The 27,743-nt window shown below is 39.4% G+C and overlaps 1 protein-coding gene across 8 annotated transcripts in view; it reads right to left on the bottom strand.

Moving 5' to 3' along the window:
* Positions 1-27,743, bottom strand: part of TENM3 (teneurin transmembrane protein 3) — a 1,852,170-nt gene that overhangs the window by 368,983 nt on the left and 1,455,444 nt on the right. For 7 of the 8 annotated variants that reach the window (XM_078393883.1, XM_078393884.1, XM_078393889.1 and 4 more), the window contains one exon: positions 216-308. The exons of the other annotated variant lie outside the window; for it this stretch is intronic. In XM_078393883.1, coding sequence (XP_078250009.1) covers positions 216-308 — 93 coding nt within the window. The remainder of the gene's footprint in view (positions 1-215; positions 309-27,743) is intronic. 8 annotated transcript variants of the gene reach the window in all.

The following is a 27,743-nucleotide window of genomic DNA, read 5'->3' as shown; positions in this document are numbered from 1 at the left end:
CCTTGCAACACAAAGCACTGTAATATCTCAAGGTATGTGTCTCTGCCAAGAACAGATGCAGTATGCCACTGTTGTACAGCAGTATGTTTCTCTGTAGAAACCCATTTTCCCCCATAAATGTAACTTCAGTTCATCAAAGTGTAGTAAACCTGTTCATCATCATTTCATTGTTATTTATTTGTATTTAATATATCATTATCTTTATTCTTATTTACTTGTATTTTGATGGCATTCAGTATCTCCAATCAGGATCAGATCCTCATCATGATATGAAGTATTCCAACATAGGGTGGTCTGAGCAGAAGTGCCTGTTGAGAAAACCATAACATCAAAGTTGCATTTAGAGGGACTGAACCTTCCTGGAAACTGAAGGCATTTAAAAATGGCAAAGAGTTCACAGTGCCTTGTCACATCCTAGCAAAAAAACTATAATATAATGCCTTATTTATTCAATAAGCTTGGTTAACATGTTAAGATTTTGGCTCAAAATATTTTTTAAAAGCTGCGACTTACGAACTTCAACATACGCCATATTGTTTGTGCCCTTTGTATTAACAAATGAGAAGCAATTTGCTACAGAGCAATATGTCTGAGATGAACTATAAGTTACAGCACTAAGAACTATTCTAAAATAGACGCACAATATTTTATTAATTACATATCTGCTCCTATGTTTCCATGGACTTTATAAAAGGAAAACCATAACAATATTTCAGGGGGAAAATCACAATTAGATCCATCCGTGGTTTAAATATGTGCCTGTAGCAGAACATATTTGTTACACTGCTTAAAGCATGCCAGTATTTAAATAAAAGGGACAAAAGAAATGTAGATCTGTCATAAAATAATGCAAAACTGTTGAAAATAAATAAATATTTCTGAATATGAATTCCCTAGGAGAAAGACTGGTGGAAAACATCCCATCCAGTCAGCTCCCACTGCATCTACCGGAGAATATAATAGTGTTTCGAGCTTTATAAGCCTTCCATAGGAATCGGTAAGAGTACATGGTAAATATAGGCCCACTTCTGATCTCAATCAGAGCCTGATTTACAGCATTCCTGCCTAATTTTCAGGCTTATCCTTAGGTCCTCTGATGCCTAGCAATGGCTAAAATCCAGTAATAAGCTGCAAAAAAGTAGAAATTTATGGAGGAGCAGCTATGCTGCTATGCAGACCCTCATCCCTTCCCTCAGACCAGCTTTTGTTGTGCACTACTGGTGCCTTTCTGCTTTAGCAATGCACCAATCCGGGCAGGAGCTCAGCTGGCCTGCTCCCACCTCACCTGGCAGCCAACCACACTGACAAGGAGGTGGGACAGGGATTCTCCTCATGCAGCTGACATGTGCAAATATTTGGATGTCAGGACCTGACATCTTTGCATCATATCCAAATCTATACCTGAATTGCATTTCAGAAAATACGACAAAGGATCTTCACTAGCTTTAGTTCTACAGTCTTTTCTCATCTTTGGAGCCTGGCTAGGAACTGACATCATTACGACAGCATTCCAACTTATTCCCAGAACATTATGGTGAGCTGTTCTAAATGCTTCAAAGGGAATGTCAAGAATACACATGCTTATTTAAATATATTTAAGCAGACACTTGTCAATAATAAGAAACATTCTACTACAAACTGTGGATGAATGAAGAGGACTGCAGTCCAACAATGCTTACGCCAAACAAAATTTGTCAGTCTTTTAAGGTGCCACAATGTCAGATATACCAATATATTATTTTAAACATGCCTCGAGTTGTACAATTATTTCTGTATTGAAGTGAGCTGAAACTAAACTCTGAATTTTGTAGCACTGTTAAAAATCTGAACTTCTGCTTAATCAGTGCTTTGGAGGGGACATCAGGATCATGTGTTGCTCTGTCTGAATGCACTGGAAGAAAATAAACCATGTTTACAATTTCCTGACAAACAGGGAAAATTTCTGATCTCTCAGCAAAATGGTGGTACTGTCCATGGCTCAATATCATCTCCACATTTTCTAATGGCTGCTACTCTGGCCAAGTTCTACTTTTAATAAAGTTCCAGTTTTAAGAAATATATAATCATAGTCTTAATAAATCTGTTTGACCTGGTAAATGTCTTAATGAACAGAGATAATAGATTAAGAGATAAGATTAAAAGAAATGGAAAGAAATTTACTATGGCTGTTGTGATAGACCCCCAATTTTTATTATTCAAAAGAATATCCATACTGCAGATAGGCTTTAAATACTACTTTCTTGGCCTGCAGCCTTGAGAATTCCCCCAGCTATGCTGGCCAGAGAATTCTGGGAATTATGGTCCAAAAGGTAACATTTACAAGCTTTGGAATAAATCTCAGGATCACTTCTACAGTACGTTGAAGTTTAGAAGCACAGGCAGTATTGAGAATCATCAAAGCACTTCAAGATTTGGACAAGCAGCAGTCACCAAAGTGATCTTAATGTTTCCATGCATCTTTAGAGCGTTGGGCCACTGATTCAGCATCACAAACATTTACAAATCCCCACATTTCCAGTGCCATCGGAATGTGTATTTCCCCCCTCATTTTGAAACAGTTGTCTCATTATCTCCAATTTGCTAACTGGGGAACTGAACAATATAACAGAAACCAGTACTACTAAGTCATACATGTGAGATACATGTTAGTGCACAACCAAAACATACAGCAAAACCCAGATCAGAGGAAATGTATAACATGGCTAAATCAAATGTAACAAGTAATCTCTTGCCACAATGTTTGTAGTGGGAAAAGTAACTTCAGCTCTGACTTCAACATCTGGCAAATGTCACCATTGAAGCAGGGAAGAGATTAAATATACATCTCCTAGTTCATGGCATTAGTGTGACTCTTAAGAGTAATGGAATGGATTGTGTGGCTAAATTGCCACAACATGAGTGACAGATAAGGCCTGACAACATAGCCAATGCTCATCCCAGTGTTTTACAATGATGGTGTTTCTTTTGCTCTCCCTGCCAAAAGATTATATTTAGTTTTCAGCTCTTGATAGCCATGTGTTATTTTTATGGCTGTGTAATTATAACATTTAGAGCTTATTCCTAGAATTCTCTTTCCTTGAGTTATAACTAATGTGGTTATATATTAATTTTATGTGCAATATGGAGGAAACCTCTCAGTTAAGCAACTTAGGATATCTGTGGTGTATTCATACCACAGTATTAGTCAGGAAATGTTAATGTCTTATTATAATACACACAATATTTACTGATGGACAAAGCCATGCCATCTCAACTAGGTGGTAGCTGTAGGAGGCTACAGTTAGGCACAACCCTCTTCACTCAGTGGGAAATCCATTTTAGCAGAAGAAATACACTTCTACCAACAAAACTCTCATCTGCCAGCTGAACTCAGAAATCTGCCAACAGAGCAAATTCCTAGCAGAAGCACTCAGCTAGCTAAGACCTGTTAGGAGAAGAATAAAAAATGGGGAGAGAGAAGAGGTAGAGTGAAGGAGCTGCGTTACACCAGACTCATTCCTCCTCTAGCTCAGGGATTCAGCTCAAATGCCAGCGCTGTGTTAGATCAATGAGGTTCTAGTCACTTCCAACATGCTTAGTTTGGGAAAGGACTGGATCCATCACAATTTCAGCTAACTTACTGTGAACTGGTCCTCAGCCATTTTGGTCAGTTACGATTATGATTTTAGCATGCATCTCTGCTATAAAGCAATGGGCACTTTAAATTGCATATGCATTAGTTACAAAATGAAGGCTATAAATACTTACTGTTCAAAGAATAGTAGACTGTATGGTGTGCAAATTTATGCTATAGCATTTTCAGTATAAGAAAGATTCAGTATGAAGGTTTGCACAGAACAAGATTTCAACAACTGCAAGTTTACAAAGGCAAGGCAGGAAAAATGATATGCTTTGCTAATGAATACACACATTTGAGGTTTTGTTCGGTGCTATCAGATATAAACAGATTTATCAGTCAGGAAAAAGACTGTATATAATTTGATTCACTTAGTGGATCTGCACTCAAAAAGATTGCTTCACCAAATTTGTTAGAAACATGTTCAGTTTTATACAATATGACTTTAGAGTGAGGAACTCCTCAGCACTGTATCTTTAATAAACCCAGACAAGAAGTAGAAATATTAATCAGATTCATGATGAAAAAATTAAAGGTGCCTGAAATCCTGCTGTTTCCCACTGAATAGGTCTATCTGAATCAAGGATGAATTAACTCACCAAATGCCATTAATTCAATGGGACTACTCTAGTGCATCTTAGTACACTAAGCAGCCAGGAGTTCAGCATTAATTCATTGTTCTTTTTTTCATTTATGTGCCTTTTGCTCCAGTTTAAACTTTAGAATATTTGGGGGGGGGGAGTAAACCTCTCTGATAGTGAATAATTTAATATCTTATACTGTTTTATCCAACTCACAATAGCTTTCCACAAATGAGTAAAAGCTTCAGGTATGCCCACTTCATCACTTTGTTTCTTCTTTCTCCAATGCTTAAAAGTAGAACTTTATGCTGGAAGTAAGGGCAAACTGTGATGTTAACAATGATGATGAGAGATTAAGACATTTACTTAACTAGTGATAAACTTTCATATGTGCTCAATGAGTCTTCATGCTGCTCCAAAAAGTTTTCACCAGCAGCTGTGCAGATCAGGATTTCTGGAAGTTGCTGTCCAAGAAATTGGGACCCAAGATTTATCAAGCGTATCTGTGGTATTAAATTCCACATATACAACACAAATGTGAGCTCTATACTTTTTTGACTAAAATAGCAAGAATACAGTGATTTTGGTTTAAAATAGATATTGGCTTTACACAAAATATGTCCATTGTCTGCTTGACTGGCCGGCCATCAAATGCCTAGCAAGTGTCTGTGTGTTTTAGTGTATGGTGTCTAGGCCAGTCAAACTGCTTCAAAAATACTCAGAAGACCAGATACCCCGCAGATCTTCCTCCATATAGCAGGGAAAATACCCAATGTCCCCTACTAAAATCCCAGGTTCATTTAAAATTTAGTTTTAGATGATTTAACACATGCAAAAATTCCTTCAAAACAGAATTTCAAATGCTATTTAATAGGAAAATAAGACTTTCAGCAAACGGTTTTTTGATTCATAAAAGGGTAGGGTCTCAAAGGACTACTACAATAACAGTGCACACAAGTTTATCTTTAATCCATCAGGAGCAAAAAAAATACTAAGCTGATACAGTAAAGATGTAATATATTCTAAATCCATTGGAGCAGAAGAGAGGCTATTCCAGCTGTAATATTTTCTTCCATCACAAAGCTGCCTGTCATGGGTGAGATACACTCCATTCAGACCGCTAAGAGTTGCTTTGTATCTATATTTCTCAGAAGTCAAATGTCAGGCTTTAAGTACTTTGGTTTTCAACACCACGGGAACATTTTGTGAGGGAATGTGTGCACACAAACTGTGCACAGAAGAGAATTCCATTTAATATTTCTTTCTGAGATTATTCTACCTAAGAAGCTGACTTTGCCAATGTCTGAACATTTCTGCAAACTACAGAGAGCCTGGAAAACATTACCTATTCCTGTCTTACACTATCAACTGCTACTATTAGTACTGATGGCTAGCGACAATGACTGCTAATCATGATGTCTGATGTGTCAGAAAGAAGATAGCTGTGAAACAGCTGGGGAACATGTACAGAGTTGTGTTGTTGCTCCCATGTCCTATTTGTGGGGTTTCCAAAGGCACCTGACTGCTCACTATGAGAAAAGTGAAGTTATGCTTTTGAAACACAGCAAATTATTACAAGAATAAATCACGTTAGTGCCACATAATTGGTTGCCAAGTCTCTCTCTCTCTCTCTCTCTCTCTCTCTCTCTCTCTCTCTCTGTCTGTCTGTCTGTCTGTCTGTCTGTCTGTCTGTCTGTCTGTCTGTCTGTCTGTCTGTCTGTATGTATGTATGTATGTATGTATGTATGTATGTATGTATGTATGTATGTATGTATGTATATCTTCAGTGGCAACAATAACAACTCTGAAATCCATACCCAAAGAATAAAGCTGGGAAAATGTCAAAAAGAAAGTGTAAAATTATGCAGTTGTTGCATATTTAGTTTTGAAAATGTGGATATGATTTTGCAAGAGGCCATAACTCATTCCCAGAATAGAGTATATATTGCATGCAGAGGGTATAACTCTAGAATCCCCAGGTAGAAATAGAAAAAAAGCCTGCCTGAAATTCCAGAAAGCTGCTACCAGCCAGTGCTGATAGTTCTGGGCTAGATGGGCCAATGAACTGACTCAGTATAAGGCAGCTTTCTGTGGTTCTATGCTGTATGGGGCTGGACCTTAGCTCATTCTTTAAACCACCAAAAGCCACTAGTAATACCATATAAGCAATAAATGGTTACTTTAAAGGTGAATCTAAAGCTATTAGCAGTCCACTGAAGCCAAGATAAGCATTTTAATTGTAAGTACTCCCAGAGATCACACAAAGTGTTTAAAGGTTTATGTGAGGCAGGACATACTGTACACACGCAATATTTTAAATACAGTAAACTGTGGCAAAGTGTTTGGAAAGGAAAAAAGAGATGTTACTGACTTGTAACTCTGGTTCTTCAAGTGGTCATCTGTGAATTCACACTATAGGGTTTTATTCTGAGCTTCTGCAGAGGTTTCCGGAATATTCAAGAACTTTAGCACATGTTCGCCAGGTCTGACCGCCCCCCAGTACACGTGGTCCACCCATCCTGGCGATTGCCTCAGTTCCTAATAACAGTCCACTGCTGTACAAAAAGGAGACAGATGTGATGGACAGAGGGGAGAACAGGAGGGAAGTGTAAATTCACAGATGACCACTAGAAGAACTAGAGTTACAGGTACAGTAAGTAACCTCTCTTTCTTCTTTGTGGTCTCTGTGAATGCACACTATAGGGTGATTAGCAAGCTGACTTACCGGAGGAAGGACGTCATGAAAGTACTGATGGCAAAACAGCTCTGCCAAAAGCTGCATCAGCCTTGGCTCTGTCATCAAGGCAGTAGTGAGTGGCAAATGTAAATGGAATAGACCATATGGCAGCTTTGCAAATATCTGGAATGCCAACACCTCTCAAGAAGGCTGTGGATGCAGCAACAGCTCTGGAAGAATGTGCTGTGAGAGAAGAAGGTAAAGGCTTGTGAGTCGTGTTATTGTCACAATCCACTGGGAAACAGTTTGTGGCAAAATAGGGCATCCTCTATTGGGCCGATGGGGAATGACAAAGAGTTATTTAGATCTACAGAAGGAAGAGGTCCTGGAGACATAGAATGCCAAAGCCCGATGAACATCAAGGGAATGTAAAGAACATTCTAGGTTGGTAAACGGTGATGGAAAGGTAGGTAGGTAGGTAAAACTAAAGGTTGTTTGATGTGAAAACTGGAGACAACTTTTGGCAAGAAAGAGACATCCGGAGAAAGAGTAACTTTCTGAGGATCAAACTGGAGGAAAGGTGGGCCGATGCAGAGTGCAGTGAGCTTGCTATCCGGGCAGGCAAAAGTAATGGCAATAAGAAAGATGGTTTTGAGGGAGAGTAGTCTCTCAGAAGTCATCACTGATGGCTCAAAGGGAGATAGAGTGAGGTGTTGTAGGACAGTACTTGCCAACTATTGTCGAGGTACCGGTGGGTGCGATGATCGGATGTTAGTGAGACCTTGGAGGAATTGCTTTAGAGTGGGGTGATGGAATAGTGTGGCAGCATTGAAGTCTTGTGATTGGTGTGAAATTATGGCGGATATGTACATCTTGAGAGTGGAGAGAGAAGTTATGATGGAAGAGATGAAGCAAAAATGCTAACAGCATATTGAGAGCTGTTGGGACAGTAGATAGGTTATGCTCCAGTGCAAATGTAGAGAAAGTGGCCCATTTGTAAGCCTAAATATGGGTGATGGATGGCTTCAAAGCATGAGCGAGAATATGAGCTACCAAGGGTGGATTCTCCATGCTGTTAGGTGAAATGTGTGAAGATTGGGGTGGAAGGTGTTTCTGTGATTCTGCATGAGATGAGGGAGGAGGGGAAGATGATGGACATTGGTGGACAAGAGTCAGAGAGTGGTGAACCATAGTTGTCTGGGCCCCCACAGGGCTATGAGGATGGCATTCGACTGTTCCTGCAAGATCTTGATGATAGTTCACAGAATAATTATGGGAGGAAAGAGGCAAACAAGGCTGGGAGACCAAGTCATAATGAAAGCATCACCTAGGGATTCAGGGCCGATTCCTGTTCTGGAACAGTAGTGAGTGCATTTGGCATTGTAAGAGGTGGCAAAGACATCTATGAGAAAGTGACCCCAAAGCCTGCAAAGGTGGAAAAATACTGAGTCGTTCAGAGTCCATTCATGTGTTTGAGTATGAAATCTGTTTAGCATGTCAGCTAAATCATTGTCTAGAAATATGAATGGCTACTGGATAGATGTTTATACCACCATTCCTATAGTTGAATGGCAAGGTAAAGGAGGGAGAAGGAGTGTGTGCATCCTTGTTTGTTGACATAGAATACAGCCATGGTGTTTTCTGTGGTGACCTGTACGCCTAATCCCGAAACCATGGGCTTAAAAGAATGGAAAGCAATTCAAGATGGCTAATGTGGAGTTGTTGTTCTGCGTGTGACCATGGGGCATATATTAGAAGGTGACTGTAATGTGCAGCCTATGCAGCGGGGCTGGCGCCAGTAGTGACTAGAATTGTAAGTCGGATGGACTTGAAAGGCCTGCAAATGAAAAGGTTGATTGGTGTATCCCACCAAACGAGTTGGGTGGAGAGTTGTGACTTTGAGGAGTTTGGTGGGCTGATAGGAGAGAGGGTTGAAAAGAGTTAGGTAGCAAAACTGAAGTGATCTCATTTTTAGTCAAGCATATTTTATGACAGATGTCATGGAGGCTATCAGTCCTAGGAGGCGCTGGGTCTGATGTGCCATGACAATAGTATGAGGTTGGAAATGGCACAGAAGCATGTGTAGGTTTCTTGCTCATTCTTGTGGAACGAGGACACGAGGCTGTCATGAATCTAGGACAGCTCCTATGGGTGGAGTTCATACACTGCAGGATGTAATGTGGGCAGATCTGGGTGGTGAGAGAGTCAAGGACTTTGTTTGGTTTTCTTGTCAAGGAGCCTGAAGGATTGTCATGGGTGCTATCGTGAGTTTTGCCAAGGTGGAAAGGCCGGGGAGGTTGGTGGATACCTCTGTCTATCGAGTGGTGTATGGTATTGTTGGTAAGGGTAAGTACAGCACCACTGGTAGTGTTGAGGGCGGAAATAAGACTGAGTGTTGTAAGACCGTGCTGTTTTTCTCAAATTTGCAGTTTGTCTAAAATCTTGTCAGTCTTTTCATCAAAGAGGCTTATGCTACTGAATGGTAAGTCTTCAATTTGCAACCACGAATCTTCCACTATGTGGACAGATCTAAACCATGCGTGTCTACAGAGTGCGATTGCCATGGCCATGTATCTGGAGGCGGCTTCAATCACATGGCGGACTGTGAGGGCCATGGCTTCTTGATGGGAAGCAAGATCACAAGCTTTGTACCTGTCAAGTGTGGACTGAAGAGTGGGGACAGCCTTATTCCAGAGATGACAATGATAGGATCCCATGCCTACAAGGTAGTTCACTGTTCCTACACTACCATCAATCACTTTGTGGTTCTCTACTCTCTCCACCCTCATTCCACAGGGATTAGGAGTCTCGAATCTGATGCTGCTCAACCCCTGTTGGCTTTCCTCCAGGATTCAGTTAAAATGCTGCTCTGCCAACTTTTTAACGTTGTGCATGAGCAGTCTGGTTCTATGTTCGTTCAAATGAAGCCTGTCCCTCTTGTACAGGCCCGGCTTGTCCCAAAATGTTCACCAGTGCCTAATGAATCTAAACCTCTCCCCTGACACCACCACTGCATCCACACTTGAGACCCCTGAACTCTGTCTGCTTAGCCAGCCCTGAGCGTCGAACAGGTAGCACTTCCAAGAATGCTACCTTTAAGGTTCTGGCTTTGAGCTTCCTCCCTAACAACCTAAATTTATCCTCCAGGCCTCATGGCTACATTTCCCCATGTCGTTGGTGCCAACATGCACCACCACTGCTACCTCGTTCTCAGCATTCTCTGCCAGTCTATCCAGATGAGATGTGATGTCTGCAACCTTTGCACCAGGCAGGCAAGTCACCATGTGGTCCTCACAACCGTCACAGCTCCCTCACTCTATGTTCCTGACAATTGAATTGCCCACTACTAGAAGACCCCTTCCCTCCTCCCCATGAGGAGTATCCTCTGTGCAACTGTATACAGGCCGTCACCTGTAGAAGGGGTCCTCTCTAGGGAATGGTTTCCCTCTTGTCCAGATTGACGTTCTCCAGCCCAGAGACTTCCAACCCCAGCAGCTGAGGAGCTGCTTGTCTGTGGGTGGGATGATGCCTGAAGGTCCCTGGAAGTCTCACTGTGGTTCCTCTCTGCCTATCTCTGCTTCCCCAGTCTGCAACCAAGATGTCAAGGGAGTGAACCCATTCCCTGTTCCTGGGGCTCCTTGCAACGAGGACACACCCATGACTTTTGCCCAAAAGGGATTTAATCATACATATGACACTCGGTGCAAAACATGGGATAGCCCCCAACTCACTGCTGTCTGTCTGGCTGCATGCTAATATTTGTTTAGAAATTGCCAAACCTCTTATCAAGGAAAGTGACAGGCAGTATCTGGGGCTCTGGCTTCCTCACCGAGCTGCTGAACTCACTGTCTTTTTACCCTGCACTTTGTTGCACTCGAGGATGGGCAGTTCCTAGGAGGCCTGGCTTTTATGCTCTTTCCTGACTCCTCCCCTTGTCCTTCTGGCTGATTGCAAAGGGCTGAAGAGTCTTGCAAGGGAGTGCTCTACAAAGTCAACAGGACAAAGATGCCCTGATTAGAGTCCTCCCTGGGGCCTGTTGTTGTTGTTTAGTTGTTTAGTCATGTCCGACTCTTTGTGACCCCATGGACCAGAGCATGCCAGGCCCTCCTATCTTCCACTGCCTGCCGGAGTTGAGTCAAATTCATGTTGGTAGCTTTAATGACACTGTCCAACCTCTGTTGTCCCCTTCTCCTCTTGCCTTCAGACTTTCCTAACATCAACGTCTTTTCCAGGGAGTCTTCTCTTCTCATGAGATGGCCAAAGTATTGAAACCTCAGCTTCAGAATTTGTCCTTCCAGTGAGCACTCAGGGTTGATTTCCTTTAGAATTGATAGGTTTGTTCTCCTTGCAGTCCAGGGGACTCTCAAGAGTCTCTCATCCAGCACCACAATTCAAAAGCATCAATTCTTCGATGGTCAGCTTTCTTTATGGCCCAGGTCTCACTTCCGTACATCGCTACTGCAAAAACCATAGCTTCGACTATGCGGACTTTTGTTGGCAAGGTGATGTCTCTGCTTTTTAAGATGCTGTCAAGAAGCAGGCGTCTTTTAATTTCATGGCTGCTTTCCTCATCAGCAGTGATCATGGAGCCCAAGAAAGTAATATCTGTCACTGTCTCCATATCTTCCCCTTCTATTTGCCAGGAGGTGATGGGACCAGTGGCTATGATCTTAGTTTTTTTGTTGTTGAGCTTGAGACCATTTTTTGCACTCTCCTCTTTCACCTCATTACAAGGTTCCTTAATTCCTCTTCACTTTCTGCCATCAGAGTGGTATCATCTGCATATCGGAGGTTGTTGATATTTCCTCTGGCAATCTTAATTCCAGTTTGGGATTCCTCCAGTCCGGCCTTTCACATGATATATTCTGCATATAAGTTAAATAAGCAGGAAGACAATATACAGCCTTGTCGTACTCCTTCCCCAATTTTGAACCAATCAGTTGTTCTATATCCAGTTCTAACTGTTGCTTCCTGTCCCACGTATAGATTTCTCAGGAGACAGATAAGGTGGTCAGGCACTCCCAGTTCTTTAAGGACTTGCCATAGTTTGCTGTGATCCACACAGTCAAAGGGTTTTGCCTAGTCAATGAAGCAGAAGTTGATGTTTTTGTGGAACTCTCTGGCTTTCTCCATAATTCAGCGCATGTTAGCAATTTGGTCTCTAGTTCCTCTGCCCCTTTGAAATCTAGCTTGTACTTCTGGGAGTTCTCGGTCCACATACTGCTGAAGCCTACCTTGTAGGATTTTGAGCATAACCTTGCTAGCGTGTGAAATGAGTGCAATTGTACGCTAGTTGGAGCATTCTTTGGCACTGCCCTTCTTTGGGACTGGGATGTAGACAGATCTTTTCCAGTCCTCTGGCCACATCAAAATATCTTCTGACGATGACCTACCTCCTCACCCTCCAATACCAAAGCCAACTAAGTTGGCTCTTAAGTGGAGCCTGTAGCACCTTGTTAATCAAATTTGCAATTCCTGAAAGGGTTAGCTGAGATAATTCTCTGGGAAACAGAAGCCTACAGCCTTGACAAGAACACTTTGGTATCGTGGCTGGCTGTAAGGCATGTGGCACTGTGGGATGAGATTGTTTGAGGTAATACTTAGTTGGCTTTGGTATTAGAGGGTGAGGACATAAGTCATTGTCAGAAGATATTTCGTGAAGGGGCTTGCTCCTTATATGGTACCGAGGAGGGGACTATGATCCTGATGAGTCAGAGTGGTAGTAATAGGCATACCGATGGTGTTTCGACTCAGTATAGAATGTGGGATCAGGTTGCCAGTGTCGGTAAGATCTGTCTCGGTATCGCTTAGATTGAGGCTCATAATAAGTTGGAGGTTCATATATAATGACTTGCTTAGGGTGGTGGTATCGAGTCTGAGTGTCATGAGATGCCGTTAACCCCGGTGCTGGGGGAGTCTGTGCATGCTCGGCATCGGGTTGGCAAGGCTCCAGTGTATAGTGGGTCTTCAGTCAATGGGATTTAAGCACATAATTTTTATACAGTGGACGTGGTCTAGTTGGAACTAAGACCTGGACAGAAATAGGAAGTCTATAACATTTTAAATGGGTTATAATTAAAATATGGTAAGACATTTAGTAAAAACATTCGGAATGGCAGTGTTCAAATAACTTAATGGATGACAGGTTTTCTGAAAGGCTTGTCTAAATAGTCACGTTTTTAAAGTTTTCATAAAGGAGGCCAACAAAGGGGCCAGGTGAATATCAGGAATAACTTTGTTCCAGATAAGTGGTGCCACCACTGAGAAGGCCCTGTTCCTGGTCAGCTCCTATTGGAAGAAGGCGTTCTGTCAGGTATCGAGGTCTGAAACTATTTAGAGTTTTTTATGTTAGCATCATCATATTGAAGCTGGCATGGAAGAAATGGACAGGTAGCCAGTGTAAGGTGGCCAAAGTGGGGGAAATATATTGGTATCTATTTATTCCACACAGTTATCTGGCCACCATATTCTGGAACTGCTGGAGTTTCCATATCAGCCTCGTGGGTAGCTCTATGTAGAGAGCATTACAAGTAGTCTATTCTTGAGACTACCGATGTATGGACAGACCAGCATAGCAAGGGATTGATGTCAAGGTATCCTTATCCTCTGATATAAAAAAGGGGAAGGAAACCTCCTTGGTTCCAAAGTATGGAACCTGTGTGACCTCACACAGGACAAGGTATTGGCCTGTAAGTGTCTTTTAAATGTTTTTAGAGCTACACGGTGACTATAATCTTGTAACCAGTTAATTAGAACTTCACAGCATAATCCAATGTCTGCTATCAACATCTTCCCAGTAGGTTTTGCTAGACCTAATATGATACATGTATATCTGGCTATGACCTATGAAGCCCACAGTCGTCACCTTGTGAAACAATTTAATCATAGACCTTAATGGAAAAACAAACAAACAAAAAAAAACCTACCCAAAGGTTTTGAGTTTCTATTTGCTTCCTTCCTCCACTTTCCAATTTTTTAATCAACGAATCTGATTGAGAGTTCTGTATATCACAAAGAGTTGCACTTTTTTTTTTGGATTTATAGCTGATCTTCATAAAAATAAATCTTCAAGAATATAAAAATAATCTTGTTTGCTTATGGATTTTGAATTTTTTTTTAATGGGTGAGTGCAGGATTGCAGCCTCTGAAAGGAACTGGAGATAGATTTTCTGTGTTACTCTGAGGCTAGTATCATTACTGTGTGTAACTCCCTTTTTCCAGTCTTTGACTCATGGTCTTGAAGTCCCTTGTGGGTTATTGTTGTAAAAAAGTAACCTCCACCTGTTGAATAGTTAAAGGCACAGGAATTATTCAGACCAAGTCAGTATGATATGGTTAGAATGTTGGACTGGGATTTGGGCTGTCTGAGTCCCCACTGTGCATCAGAGTTCAGTTGGACTAGTCAATTTCGCTCTGTCTAAAACTGATCTAATAGAATTGTTGAGATAATAAAACCAGGGATAGGAGAGGTGTGCCTTGATCTTGCTGGGAAAAATGCAAGATATAAACATTAACTAATTAGAAAATACAGTATGATTGCTCAAATCTTGCACTGCTACACCCCATGATGTTGATAATATTACCAGCTACAGCAATTTTTTTGTAAGTAAAAAACTCAGATTTTCTCCCTCAAAGGTCCCAAGGCTCCTCCTATACCTTCACTATGGGGAAGCTTCGGTGTTTCCAATGGGCAATAAACACAAATGGCCAATTAAGGGAATCTGGCTGCATTTATATGTATTTTCAAAAGGTTGTACAGGTAGCAGTACTGTGTTAGCAAGGAGGAATGGATATATGAGATAACAATTGTAACACTATCATATTGACCCAAAGTAGTGAGTTGAGAAACGAGTTCTTTTTATAAAGCAATATTCCAAGCACTGCAACTGGATTTAGCCCAGAGACATTATGTAATAAGCTTAATACTGGATAAATTTAAGTGGACCTATTATGCAAATTGCCAGTAAAGCAACAAACACAAAATACTTTCTAAAGCCATAGCTTTTTAGAAGTAGAAATACCCAGACTAACTACAGTGTGTGAGAAAGGGAGACAGAGATAGCAACACTATCTATGTAAAAAACTCTATGTTCCAGTCAAAAGAAATGGTGGAAACTGTACCTTCTTGTACCACAAAGGCTTTGGGAGCAACTAAACCAGCTTTTAATTGCATTTGTTAAGTCTTGCTCTCTGATCTGACTAACAAAGAGCTGCTGCTCCTTGCCAACATCATACATCTGCTTTCCTTCTCAGTCTCCTTTGCATTTGACTCAACTTGTCTTATCTGCCATGCCTGTGTCTGCCTTCTCTCATCTCACCAATGCTGCCACATACGGTGTAACTTCGAAGGATCATATCCCCTGATGGTTTCTAAGGTCCCAACTGAAAAGACTCCATATCCAAATCATACATAAAATCAATCCAGGATTAAGGTTATACAAACAATTTTATTTATTTATTTATTTATTTATTTATTTATTTATTTATTTATTTATTTATTTATTTATTTATTTATTTATTTGATTTTTATCCCACCCATCTGGGCGGCTAACAACAAAAGATATACAATTAAAATACAAAATCCAAACATCAATTATTAACAATACTGACAATATACCAACAGATGATAAATAATAGATAGAGAAAAGGAAGAAAATCAAATCAAATCAATTTAAATGCTGGCAGGGGGGAAGGCCTGGATGTAAAGCCATGTTTTTAATTGCGTTTTAAATGTACCCAGCGTTTTCATGCATCCCGAGGAAGGCCTGCCTCATATTTTGCAAATTCTACTTCAGTTTCAAGTACTCAGTTCAATAGAGTACATAAACAAGAATACACTGTGCACTATTAAAATCAGTGAGAATAGACATTAGTTTTCTCTGATGAACAAAACATAGCAAGCTATGGTAAAATTGCACACAAACTATGTTTAAATTAAATACAATGCTGACCAAGTTTTGTTATTTAATCTTCCCAGCATCTTTACTAGGTGAATGAGTGTCACACTGTGAACATAAGCCACACTGTGGAATCTATGTTGCTTCTTGTTTAGAATTTGAACATGTGACAGTTACCTTTGAAGGAAGGTATAGGAATTTCAGGTGATGGCAGGTGCTTTATATGTAATACTATAGCTTGCTAGAAAGTTCAGTGAGCTGGGTACTTGGCTGTGGAGCTACCAGTTCAGAATTTAATCCCTTACTCTGCGTCCCAGGAAAAGAGCTAACCTTTGCAGCCTTAGGCAAGGTGCACAGTCCTAGAATACCCCCACAGGAAGGGGATGGGAACCACTTCTGAATATGTCTTCCCCAGAAAACCCTGGGAAGGGTGACAGTAAGTTTGAATTAACTTGACGCATTTTACTCTTATTATTACTGTTGGTTTTTATTGTTGTTATTGTATCAAAATAATTAACATCTTATGTCAACATTTTAGTTTTCCCTTGTTAAATTTATAAAACAGCCTTCAGAAAATATTAAGCAGCCACACCTTTCTCTCCGTAAATGCAAATCCATGTTGATATTATATGAAATGGTAAGTGCAATAACTGAGGAAGCACCTTTGCTTTTTTTCATTTACTATTTTTAAAGGATACAAAGACTTGCCTTTTAAAGACACCCAACACTATTTAAATAATTCTAGAACATTTTCACTTAAATAAAAGTGGAAATGTTCTGAACACTACATTAAATATATAAATACACTTGGTATTGACTTACTCAATCCAATATTAAAATTCTCGGCACATTTCCAAAATAATTAGAAACAAAACAATAAAACAATTTGTGTATCCTGATTATATTTTTACTATTCTTTGAAATGTGCAGATCTTCTTATGGTTAAAAATAGTTCTATTAGCTCTGGAACCAAGAAATAATATCAAGAGAGTTTGAGATACCTAATTACAAGAAAGTTTTTCTATGATTACAGTTTGCGAAATGTTAAATCTTTAATAAATAGACTATCAAATACTTTAGATATTTTCATATCACCATGAGTCCTAAATATTGGGGATCACATAGTCCCAAGAAACTGAAACTTTCTCCAAAGGAAAGATAAGCACTATCCACAAGGTATAGGAAAAAAAATCTAGAGAAAATGTTCACTAAAACTTATTAACAGAAAAACCTGAAGAGATCATTATGTAATGATTTTAAAGGTTCAAACACTTAATAGGAATTATCTTGTAAATCTTTGCAAAACCTTTTAAAACAGATCAGTATTGCTGTATATTGTGTGATGCTGAAAGAACAGTGGTTTACTTAAAGTCATCATGTGAGTTCACAAGAGTTGAAGTTTGAACTGGAAACTTCTTGATCTGTACATTCTAGTCACCATGCCATGTTTGCAAGGCAGATATTTAATACACCAATCAATCAAATAATCAGCATTCAAAATACAGTATTTTAATTCTTTTTGTATTCTTAGTAGCAATGAGATATTTGTACGTGTACTCTCAGAAAAGAATGTCTCCATGTTTATGGAGCGCCTGAGTTGGGCCCCATTATCTGTATATCCAAAAATAATGGAAATGGAAAAAGAAAATATATTATTCTGGCTAATTTTGCACATATGGTCTGTCATTTTTAAAACAGATATTCACCTATGCTTTCATTACATTAATGATTTGATGAATTAATGGTTACAAATATAAAGGCTGCTATATTTCTGCTGTACAAAAATGAATTTAAGCACTAAACAAGAAAATGCATTGAAAATACTTTTTAATGAAATTCGTTCATTCCTATCTCACACATAGTGGGAATTACCAATAGCACAACAACTGATATACAATTATGAAGCTGAGAGAGAACATACTTTGAGAAATAACATGAGAAATAACAGAAAAGAAGTCAAAAAGCTAAGTGTGATGGAGCTTTTAATTTTGAACTTAGAGTAGTAAATATCAAATGGGTGACCAGTGACAATGTCCATTTAATATAATGTTTTAAAAAACAACACCCAAATATTAAAGAAATAATTACAAATGGCAAAAGAAACTTGTGATAACTAATGGGAAAAACTAATGGGAACCATCCAGCATGAAGATGAATATCATTAGGAAGGAAGGAAGGTTCTCCATCTAAAAACAAACCCTCTAGAGGGATATTAGTAGAAAAATAAATGAGATTTTAATTAATCAAATTATTACTGGCAGATTACTAGTGTTCAATAACAGAAGTATCTGGGAAAGCTAAAGCTTTGTTCTGTAGACACTATGTCAAGGCTTATTTTCCAGAATCAAATTAGAAAATAAAACCATCACATTCAGTCAGCTGAAATCAGGAACTTAATAATGTCATCACTATAAATATTATGAAATATTATACAGCAATATATATTATATTTAATATAAATAAAGGTTTACCAGAAAGGGAGCAATTCACATTTAAGAGGTCAACAACACAGAAACTACAGGGATATTGCTCTCTATATTTCTTTTTTTCCATCTCTGAGTATATGGAATAACTCTCTGTAATTTATCACAAATTGCCAAACATTCCTCGTACGTCTCTCAAAGTGATTAATTTTTGATGGTGCATTTTAGAAACGGCACAATCCCATTTCTAAAAAGCTTGGTGCATCCATTTATTTAAGAAGTGTCAAATCAGGTATGTATCAATGTGTTAAGAACTGCTTGGTAATATTGTTGTGGGATTAATCTTGCAGAACAGATCATCAGCACGATTACCTTTGGCATTCTATGCACACATAGTTCTAGTCTAAGCATGAAAAGCCCTCTAATGCCAACACAAGAGAGCTATATATTGAATGATCTGCCACCATTCGATATTTAATCCTGCAATTGAAGCTGCTAAAGGGATACAACATAGTAACAAGATGAATGAATTGTGACCTCTATCTTGCAAAGTGACATCCTGAACAATTTATCTTTTGGGCATCTAGTGCATCACTTGGCTAATATTTCCATCACTTCTCTTGAGTTTGAGATCTGCAGATTTTATCAATGCCACGTTAGCAAAGTGCCTGAGGTAACAGACTAGGAATCTATTGCTTATGCTTGAACAATACAGTGGATCAATTTGGCATATTTAAGGTGTAAAACAAATGACTATTAATGAAAGATCAATTTCATTTTAACAATGCAACTAAGCAACTACCACAAGGTGACTGGAAATAAAGTGAAAAACAACAGGCATAATGTATTGCATAAAGGAGTGTATGATTTTACATCTACTAATATAGTATCAGCATAACATTTTAAGACATTATGTCTTTGATATTGTTATTAGTTTTTATGCAAAATTATTTGCTGATTTCACCTAAGTTTATTTGTCTGTATTTATTATGAAACTACATTAAAATCCCAAATGGAACAGTCTTAGATATTTATGGCAATCTAGCATGGCATGAGAAGGAGACAACAGAGGATGAGATGGTTGGACAATGTCATCGAAGCTACCAACATGAATTTGACCCAACTCTGGTAGGCAGTGGAATACAGGAGGGCCTGGCATGCTCTGGTCCATGGGGTCACGAAGAGTCGGACACGACTAAACAACAACAACAAGCATGGCATGAGAAAAGTTCATAGTACTGGATAAAAGGTAGGAAAACCTTGGAAGGTGAGTGTGAAAATGACACAAATTAACATCTGATTAAATTTCAAATAGGAAATGAACACCTGCAGATTTGAGACTGTTCAGCATAGTGCTTTCTGTACTGATTATCACATCTATAAAGCACTGTGTTTCTCCTGTCACAATTGGACATTTACTGTTTGCACGTTGCCAAGAGCACAGCTCTAGACACATTGTTTTTATTGGGTTAAACCAATTGGAATGTACTCAAACAAATACAGTGGAGACCCCAAACCTTTCAACATTGATTCTGTGGCTCTTAAGAAAGCATTACTTAGAACTTGTGATTTTGTACACTTGATCAATGGACTCATATCAGGAAAGCAAAACAAATATTCTTGCATTGTATATGCAAAAACACTGAGATGTGCATTTTTTAAATTAGGTATATGCATCTGAACAAGAGAAGAGTGATAAGTCCCTTGCTGACAGAGAATCTCTCTCTCTCTCTCTCTCTCTCTCTCTCTCTCTCTCTCTCTCTCTCACACACACACACACACACACACACACACACACACACACACACACACACACACACACACACACACACACACACACACACACACACACACACACACACACGCAACACTTCTGATGTTCAGGTAAAGATGTGTTTTAATACAAACACGGCACAAGTGATGTTGATAAATTTTGTCCTAGGCAAAAAAAGAAAGAAGAAAAAAAGAAGCATGTACATGAGAGATATGGCCTGGTCACTGAAAAACTGGCTCACTGACATATAAAAGAGATACCTCCTCTACTGTAAGATTTTAAGCTTTCCAGAGCTTTCTGGGTACTGTTACTGCCACAGTAACTGCAAGTGATGGAGGAAAGAAACGTTTTACAACAAACAGCACAAGATGGGAGAGGAAAGGGGAGAATGTAAAGCACCTGGGAGAGTGCTACAGAGGAGAAGAAAAGCACAAAGGGGTCCAACAACAGAGCCTTCTATAACAGAACCTATTCCAATTATGGATTTACCTATTTGAATATTTAAATATCCTCTCAGCAAAATAGTCATTATCACTAAGGGAGAAGAGGAAGGGTAACAAAGCATTACATCATATCAGTATGCAAAAGGCCAGAAATTTAAGTCTTTACTTTGAGAAAAGCATAATACAGTTGCTCTACAAGGATGGGTAAAGCTGGACATTTTTTACATGAAGAGGGCCATGTTCTCAAGATTTATCAGCCTTCATCTCAAAAACTCAGTAAAGGTATAAGCAGGGGCACTAATAATAGGAAAAGCAGAAAAAGATTTTTACATGGGATTCCCCAGGGATGCCACTTCATGGATTGCTGCCTTGTCGTGGCGAAGGGGGTTGAGTAACTCAGAGAAGCTATGGGCTATGCCGTGCAGGGTCACCCAAGACAGACAGGTCATAGTCATTAGCCGCCTAGAGTGGTCTAGTATGACCAGATAGGCGGGATAGAAATTAATTAATTAATTAATTAATTAATTGTGGAGAGTTCCGACTAAACGCAATCCACCTGGAGTAGGAAATGGCAATGCCACTCCAGTATCTTTGCCACGAACACCCCATGATCAGAAACAAAAGGCTAAAAGATATGACGCTGGAAGATGGGGCCCTCAAGTCAGAAGGCATCCAACATGTTACTGAGGAAGAGCGGAGGACAAGTACAAGTAGCTCCAGAGCTAATGAAGTGGTTGGGCCAAAGGCGAAAGGATGCTCAGCTGTGGACATGCCTGGAAGTGAAAGGAAAATCTGATGCTGCAAAGAAAAATACTGCATAGGAACCTGGAATATATGGGCAAGAATCCCATAGAAGGAATGGAGTAGCCCTCATAGTCAGCAAAAGAGTGGGAAAAGATGTAATGGGATATAATCTCAAAAATGATAGAATGATGTCAATACAAATCCAAGGCAGACCTTTCAGCATCACAAAAATCAAATTTTATGCACCAACCACCATTGCTGAGGAGACTGAAATTGAACAATTTTATGAAGATTTACAACACCTTCTAGAACTGACACCAAAGAAAGACATTCTTCTCATTCTAGGGGATTGGAATGCTAAAGTAGGGAGTCAAGAGATAAAAGGAACAGGGAAGTTTGGCCTTGGAGTTCAGAATGAAGCAGGGCAAAGGCTAATAGAGTTTTGTCAAGAGAACAAGCTGGTCATCACAAACACTCTTTTCCAACAACACAAGAGGCAACTCTATACATGGAAATCAACAGATGGGCAATATCGAAATCAGATTGATTATATTCTCTGAAGCCAAAGATGGAGAAACTCTATACAGTCAGCAAAAACAAGACCTGGAGCTGATTGTGGCTCTGATCATCAGCTTCTCGTAGCGAAATTCAAGCATGAACTGAAGAAAGTAGGAAAAACCACTGGGCTCCTCAGGTGTAATCTAAACCAAATCCCTTATGAATACACAGTGGAAGTGAAGAACAGATTCAAGGAACTAGATTTGGTGGACAGAGTGCCTGAAGAACTTTGGATAGAGGCTCGTAGCATTGTACAGGAGGCAGCAACAAAAACCATCCCAAAGAAATGGCAATGCAAGAAAGCAAAGTGGCTGTCCAATGAAGCCTTAGAAATAGCAGAGAGGAGAAGGGAAACAAAATGCAAGGGAGATAGGGAAACTTACAGAAAACTGAATGCAGACTTCCAAAGAATAGCAAGGAGAGACAAGAGGGCCTTCTTAAATGAACAATGCAAAGAAATAGAGGAAAATAACAGAAAAGGAAGAACCAGAGATCTGTTCAGGAAAATTGGAGATATTAGAGGAACATTTTGTATAAAGATGGACATAATAAAGGAAAAAAATGGGAGGGACCTCACAGAAGCCGAAGATATCAAGAAGAGGTGGCAAGAATACACAGAGGAATTATATCAGAAAGATTTGGATACCCTGGACAACCCAGACAATGTAGTTGCTGACCTTGAGTCAAACATCCTGGAGTGAAGTCAAGTGGGCCTTAGAAAGCATGGCTAACAACAAGGACAGTGGAGGTGATGGCATTCCAGTTGAACTATTTAAAATCTTAAAAGATGACACTGTTAAGGTGCTACATTAAATATGCCAGCAAGTTTGGAACACTCAACAGTGGCCAGAGGACTGGAAAAGATCAGTCTACATCCCAATCCCAAAGAAGGGCAGTGCCAAAGAATGCTCCAACTACCGTACAACTGCACTCATTTCACATGCTAGCAAGGTAGGCTTCAGCAGTATGTGGACCAAGAACTCCCAGAAGTACAAGCTGGATTCCGAAGAGGCAGAAGAACTAGAGACCAAATTGCTAACATGTGCTGGATTATGGAGAAAGCCAGAGAGTTCCAGAAAAACATCTACTTCTGCTTCATTGACTATGCAAAAGCCTTTGACTGTGTGGACCTCACCACCTTATCTATCTCCTGAGAAACCTATATGTGGGACAGGAAGCAACAGTTAGAACTGGATATGGAACAACTGATTGGTTCAAAATTGGGAAAGAAGTATGACAAGGCTGTATATTGTCCCCCAGTTTATTTAACTTATATGCACAATACATCATGCGAAAGGCTGGACTGGAGGAATCCCAAGCCGGAATTAAGATTGCCGGAAGCAATATCAACAACCTCCGATATGCAGATGATATCACTCTGATGGCAGAAAGTGAGGAGGAATTAAAGAACCTTGTAATGAGGGTGAAAGAGGAGAGTGCAAAAAACAGCCTGAAACTCAACATCAAAAAAACTAAGATCTATTTGCCAGGAGGTCCCATCACCTCCTGGCAAATAGAAGGGGAAGATATGGAGGCAGTGACAGATTTTACTTTCTTGGGATCCATGATCACTGCAGATGGAGACAGCAGCCACAAAATTAAAAGACCCCTGCTTCTTGGGAGGAAAGCGATGGCAAACCTTGACAGCATCTTAAAGAGCAGAGATATCACCTTACCAACAAAAGTCCGAATAGTCAAAGCTATGGTTTTTCCTGTCATGACGTATGGAAGTGAGAGCTGGACCATAAAGAAAGCTGACCGCCGAAGAATTGATGCCTTTGAATTGTGGTGCTGGAGGAGACTCTTGAGAGTTCCCTGGACTGCAAGGAGAACAAACCTATCCATTCTAAAGGAAATCAAACCTGAGTGCTGACTGGAAGGACAGATCCTGAAGCTGAGGCTCCAATACTTTGGCCATCTCATGAGAAGACTCCCTGGAAAAGACCTTGATGTTAGGAAAGTGTGATGGCAAGAGGAGAAGGGGACGACAGAGGACAAGAAGGCTGGACAGTGTCATCAAAGCAACCAACATGAATTTGACACAACTCCAGGAGGCAGTAGAAGGTAGGAGGGCCTGGCGTGCTCTGGTCCATGGGGTCACGAAGAGTCGGACATGACTAAATGACTAAACGAACGAACCGCAGGGATGAGTGTTCATAAATTATCTAGACATAGAATTGAGTAGTAAGGGTCCCATGTTTGAAGATAATTGTCACACACACCCAGCTCCTCTGTATCTTCTCCCTAACAAACAGATTTGCCTTCGGGCATGACAATTTCTCTTTTCTCCACTTCCGCTGCCACCAGAGGAATTCCTTCCTCAATTACCAATTAGGACCACAGAATCAATCGTGTCAAATATAATATTGTTATTTAATAGATTAACTTATTTAAGAATCACAGAAATCGTAGATGGAATTGTATTTGGTGTTCATTAAATTTCATGTAACTTAGAAATATGCTGGTTACTTTGTATTTAGTTTCATTCACTTTATAACAGTTGCATTCAATTCTCTTATATGTTTCTTTCCAAGTGTTTCTTTCCAAAACAAATTCTTCCAACTACCCAATTCTTTCCCTAACTCCTGACTAACTGTCCTATCTCATCACTAACCAAAGCTCCTAACTCCTGGCTAACTGAAATCCTAACTCTAACTGAAACTCTACCTGTCCTCCATTCTCTTCTTATATTCCCTGGTTCCACCCTCCTGCACAACCATTGACTACTGAATTAGTGTTCCATTGTGATATACAGGTGTGGTTTCTGGCCTGTCCATCACAGTAATATCAAATCATTCAGGATACTAAATACTAAAAGAGATTTGTGAGGAACTGGGAAGATCACCACAAACTGACTGAAAAAGGCATTAATTAATTAATGCAGTTCCATCTAAATAAGCATAAACTTATAGACACTGGGAAACAACCCCCGCTGCCGCCTTATGCACTGAAGGAGAGGTGAGCTGATAGTGACTGGTGTTGGAAAGGAACCTGGAGTCATGGTAGCAAGTAAAATATTCTGAATGGGACTTTCTAAACCACTGCTCGTTTACAGACTACTACTTGCAAAAATGAAGGAGATATTTTATAGAAGAGTGATCATCACTTTTGATTGCTATGTTTCTGGAATAAATTGCAACAGAATAAATTAAGATGTAAAATTGTAGATGTCTGAGGAAAAGCTGAGAAGAATCCTGCACCCACCAAAATTTCCTCTTCTCATCATAGGCATCCTTCAGTCTCTAGAGACTATAGTAACGTGCTCTGTATGGAGGACTTGGAACAGCATCTAGTGTGGCTGAGGAGGCCAATTTGAGAGTGACAATCCCTTCCACACTGAAGACAAATCCAATCTGTCCCCTGACCAGCTCCCTGATTTGGCTGCTTTTGTGACTTCCTATTTGCCACGGCCTGCTGGACAAGGGTCTCTTCAAATTGGGAGAGGCCGTGATGCAATGCAGTCTGAAGGCTCAGATGTCAGGGATTCCCATCTGTTGAGGTCCATTCCTAAGGCCTTCAGATCCCGCTTGCAGATGCATTGCAGCTGTGGTCTCCCTCTGGAGCGATTTCCTTGCACTAATTCTCCATACAGGAGATCCTTTGGAATCCGACCATCAGATATTCCTCTTCTATGCATCTAGTAAAAGGTTCCAAAATTGTCTTCCTTTTGTTTTCAATGATTTGATTGCACGCTGAAAATGACAACGTATGCATTTTGAAACTGTGGGCACATCTCCATTTCCCACTGCAGTTTCTTGTTGGTAAATCTTTCTATAAGTTTCCATGTATCATAACTTTTGTACTTCAGAAAAATTTAAATGCACACCAACATATTTCAACTTTCCCAGATTACAAATGTGTCAAGGCAAGCCTATCCATGTCTACTATGCATGGGTAATTCCCATACACTTCAGCAGGGCTTACACCTAGGTACAGGTACAGTACTTAAAATTACACATAAAATATCTAACACTATGATTCTACTTTGATGAGAACAAAATCAACTTTTCAAATGTAATCTGTCTTCACAAGAACATTTTAAATGGAGAGAAAGATAAATAGGACATGAGTTAAAACCAAATGTACAGTATAGCAAAAAGAAAAAGAAAAGAAGAAAAAACAAATATTATAACATGTTTGAGACATGGATTACAATTCGCTTCATATGATGGATCTTCAAACCTGTTGTGTCTGAAGAAATGGATTGTAACACTGAAATACTGAATACTAAAGGGTGCCAAAACATTTTTGTTTTGTTTTCTTCTCTTGTTTTGTCTTTGTTGAAATACACTCACTACTTCTCTAAAAAAAATTAACTGCAATAAAATTTAAATGAACATACACACACACACCAATTCAGAAATTATGATTTATAAATGGAAACACAAAAACATTCAGGTGCTATTAAAACACATTCTCTGTACACATTATTTTCTTCCCTCTTGATACTCCACTCTCTTGCACTCCACACAATTGCATGATTCCTCAGAACTTTGAGAAGATGATACCTGACCTTTCCCAGGTTCACATCTCCTGACAAAAATTTTAAAATGTGAAAGGAAACTAAAGAAATCTGGGACAGCTTAGAAAACCCCCTCCTGAATTAGAACCATGTCAGCATTTACTGGCTCTTCTATCACATCACACCTAAGATATGGTAGAACATATGTCTTTTTAAAGAAGGTTTCCCTTCTTCCTTCAAAACCACTGTTTTTTGGGGAAATTATGTACAGCACATTTTCCTCTGACAGCCTCCCCCAAACCATCTGTCTAAACAAGTATCTCAATATTGTTACTGCAAGGAACACCAAGCTTTATACTAGACAGAGCTGAGACAGTAATTTCCTTCTATTATTGTGATTGATTTATACGATCCGAAGAGAAACTAGAGTATTGTGATTGATTGACAAGTTATCATCTAAGACTGTTAAAAATAAATATTACAGTTTTAGTTCTTGTGATCTGATGTGTCAGATAGGTTGAGGATCAAGTCTTGGTTTCAAAGGCAACAATTTTTGGTCATCTATACAGTAAAAAGATATACTCTTTAGCAGGCAATTGTGTTAGTTTATTGCTAAAAAAACAACAATAGTCTTGTGGCCTTTAAGAAATAACCTTATTTGTTTGCTTGTTTCTTTATTATAAAACTTCCTAGTCTTTAAGGCAGCACAAGACTCTTATAAGAAGTCTACAATAACATACAAACACTAAAAGGCAGCAGTTATACTTCTCTTACCCTTCTTTCACAAGTCCAAAAATCATTACACCAATTTTTCTGAGCTCTATACCTAATAGGTCTCATACAAATACAATTCTTAGTGTCTCTTAAGTGTTGATACCACTTATTACATCACTGAAATCCAAGTTCTCTGTGACTCCCAGACAATGAACCATGCTTCATCACTCCCTTAATTAGCCAGAAGGAGAAGAGTGAAGCCTCTGGTAGCTAAATGTCTTGGCCCCATTCTAACAAAAGTCCATTTTCCTGGTAATACCTAAGTTCCAGATAAGTTATCAAAATTTGTTCATATACAATGCTTTGCAATATTATGATACAAAATTATTTGCATTTATGTGACTTTTCCAGGTATAAGAGAGGCATATCTTTGGATATTGCATCTTTTAATTCTTTATCTCTACAATATAAAGTAAAGAAAATGTCAGTTAACTCAAAATGTGGACGTTGAATCAATTAATGACTATATGGTTTTTATATCATGTTATCTTTTGATACAATGAAAGCCAGCTGAAAATAGGAGCAAAAGAAATTTGAATCCTATCAGAAACGGAAAACATGTTTATTGTATGATAAAGCAACCCCATGTTGAGTGAAATATTATCAAGTCCCACATTCATTGCTATATTCCATTCAATAAAGAATTGTTTACAGAAAAACGAAGCTCTTCTTAGCTGCCAAAGCCTTTCTGCTACTGGTGGCATTTTCACTGTGTGTAAAATGGCTAACAAAAACAATGTATCCTTTTTTAAAAATCTGTTTCTTAGTCTCCAGAGTTCATTTTGATCCATACT

The sequence above is a fragment of the Pogona vitticeps genome, chromosome 5 (assembly GCF_051106095.1).
Source record: "Pogona vitticeps strain Pit_001003342236 chromosome 5, PviZW2.1, whole genome shotgun sequence".
NCBI classification, from domain to species: Eukaryota; Metazoa; Chordata; class Lepidosauria; order Squamata; family Agamidae; genus Pogona; species Pogona vitticeps.
This window is presented reverse-complemented; position numbering and strand designations above follow the sequence as displayed.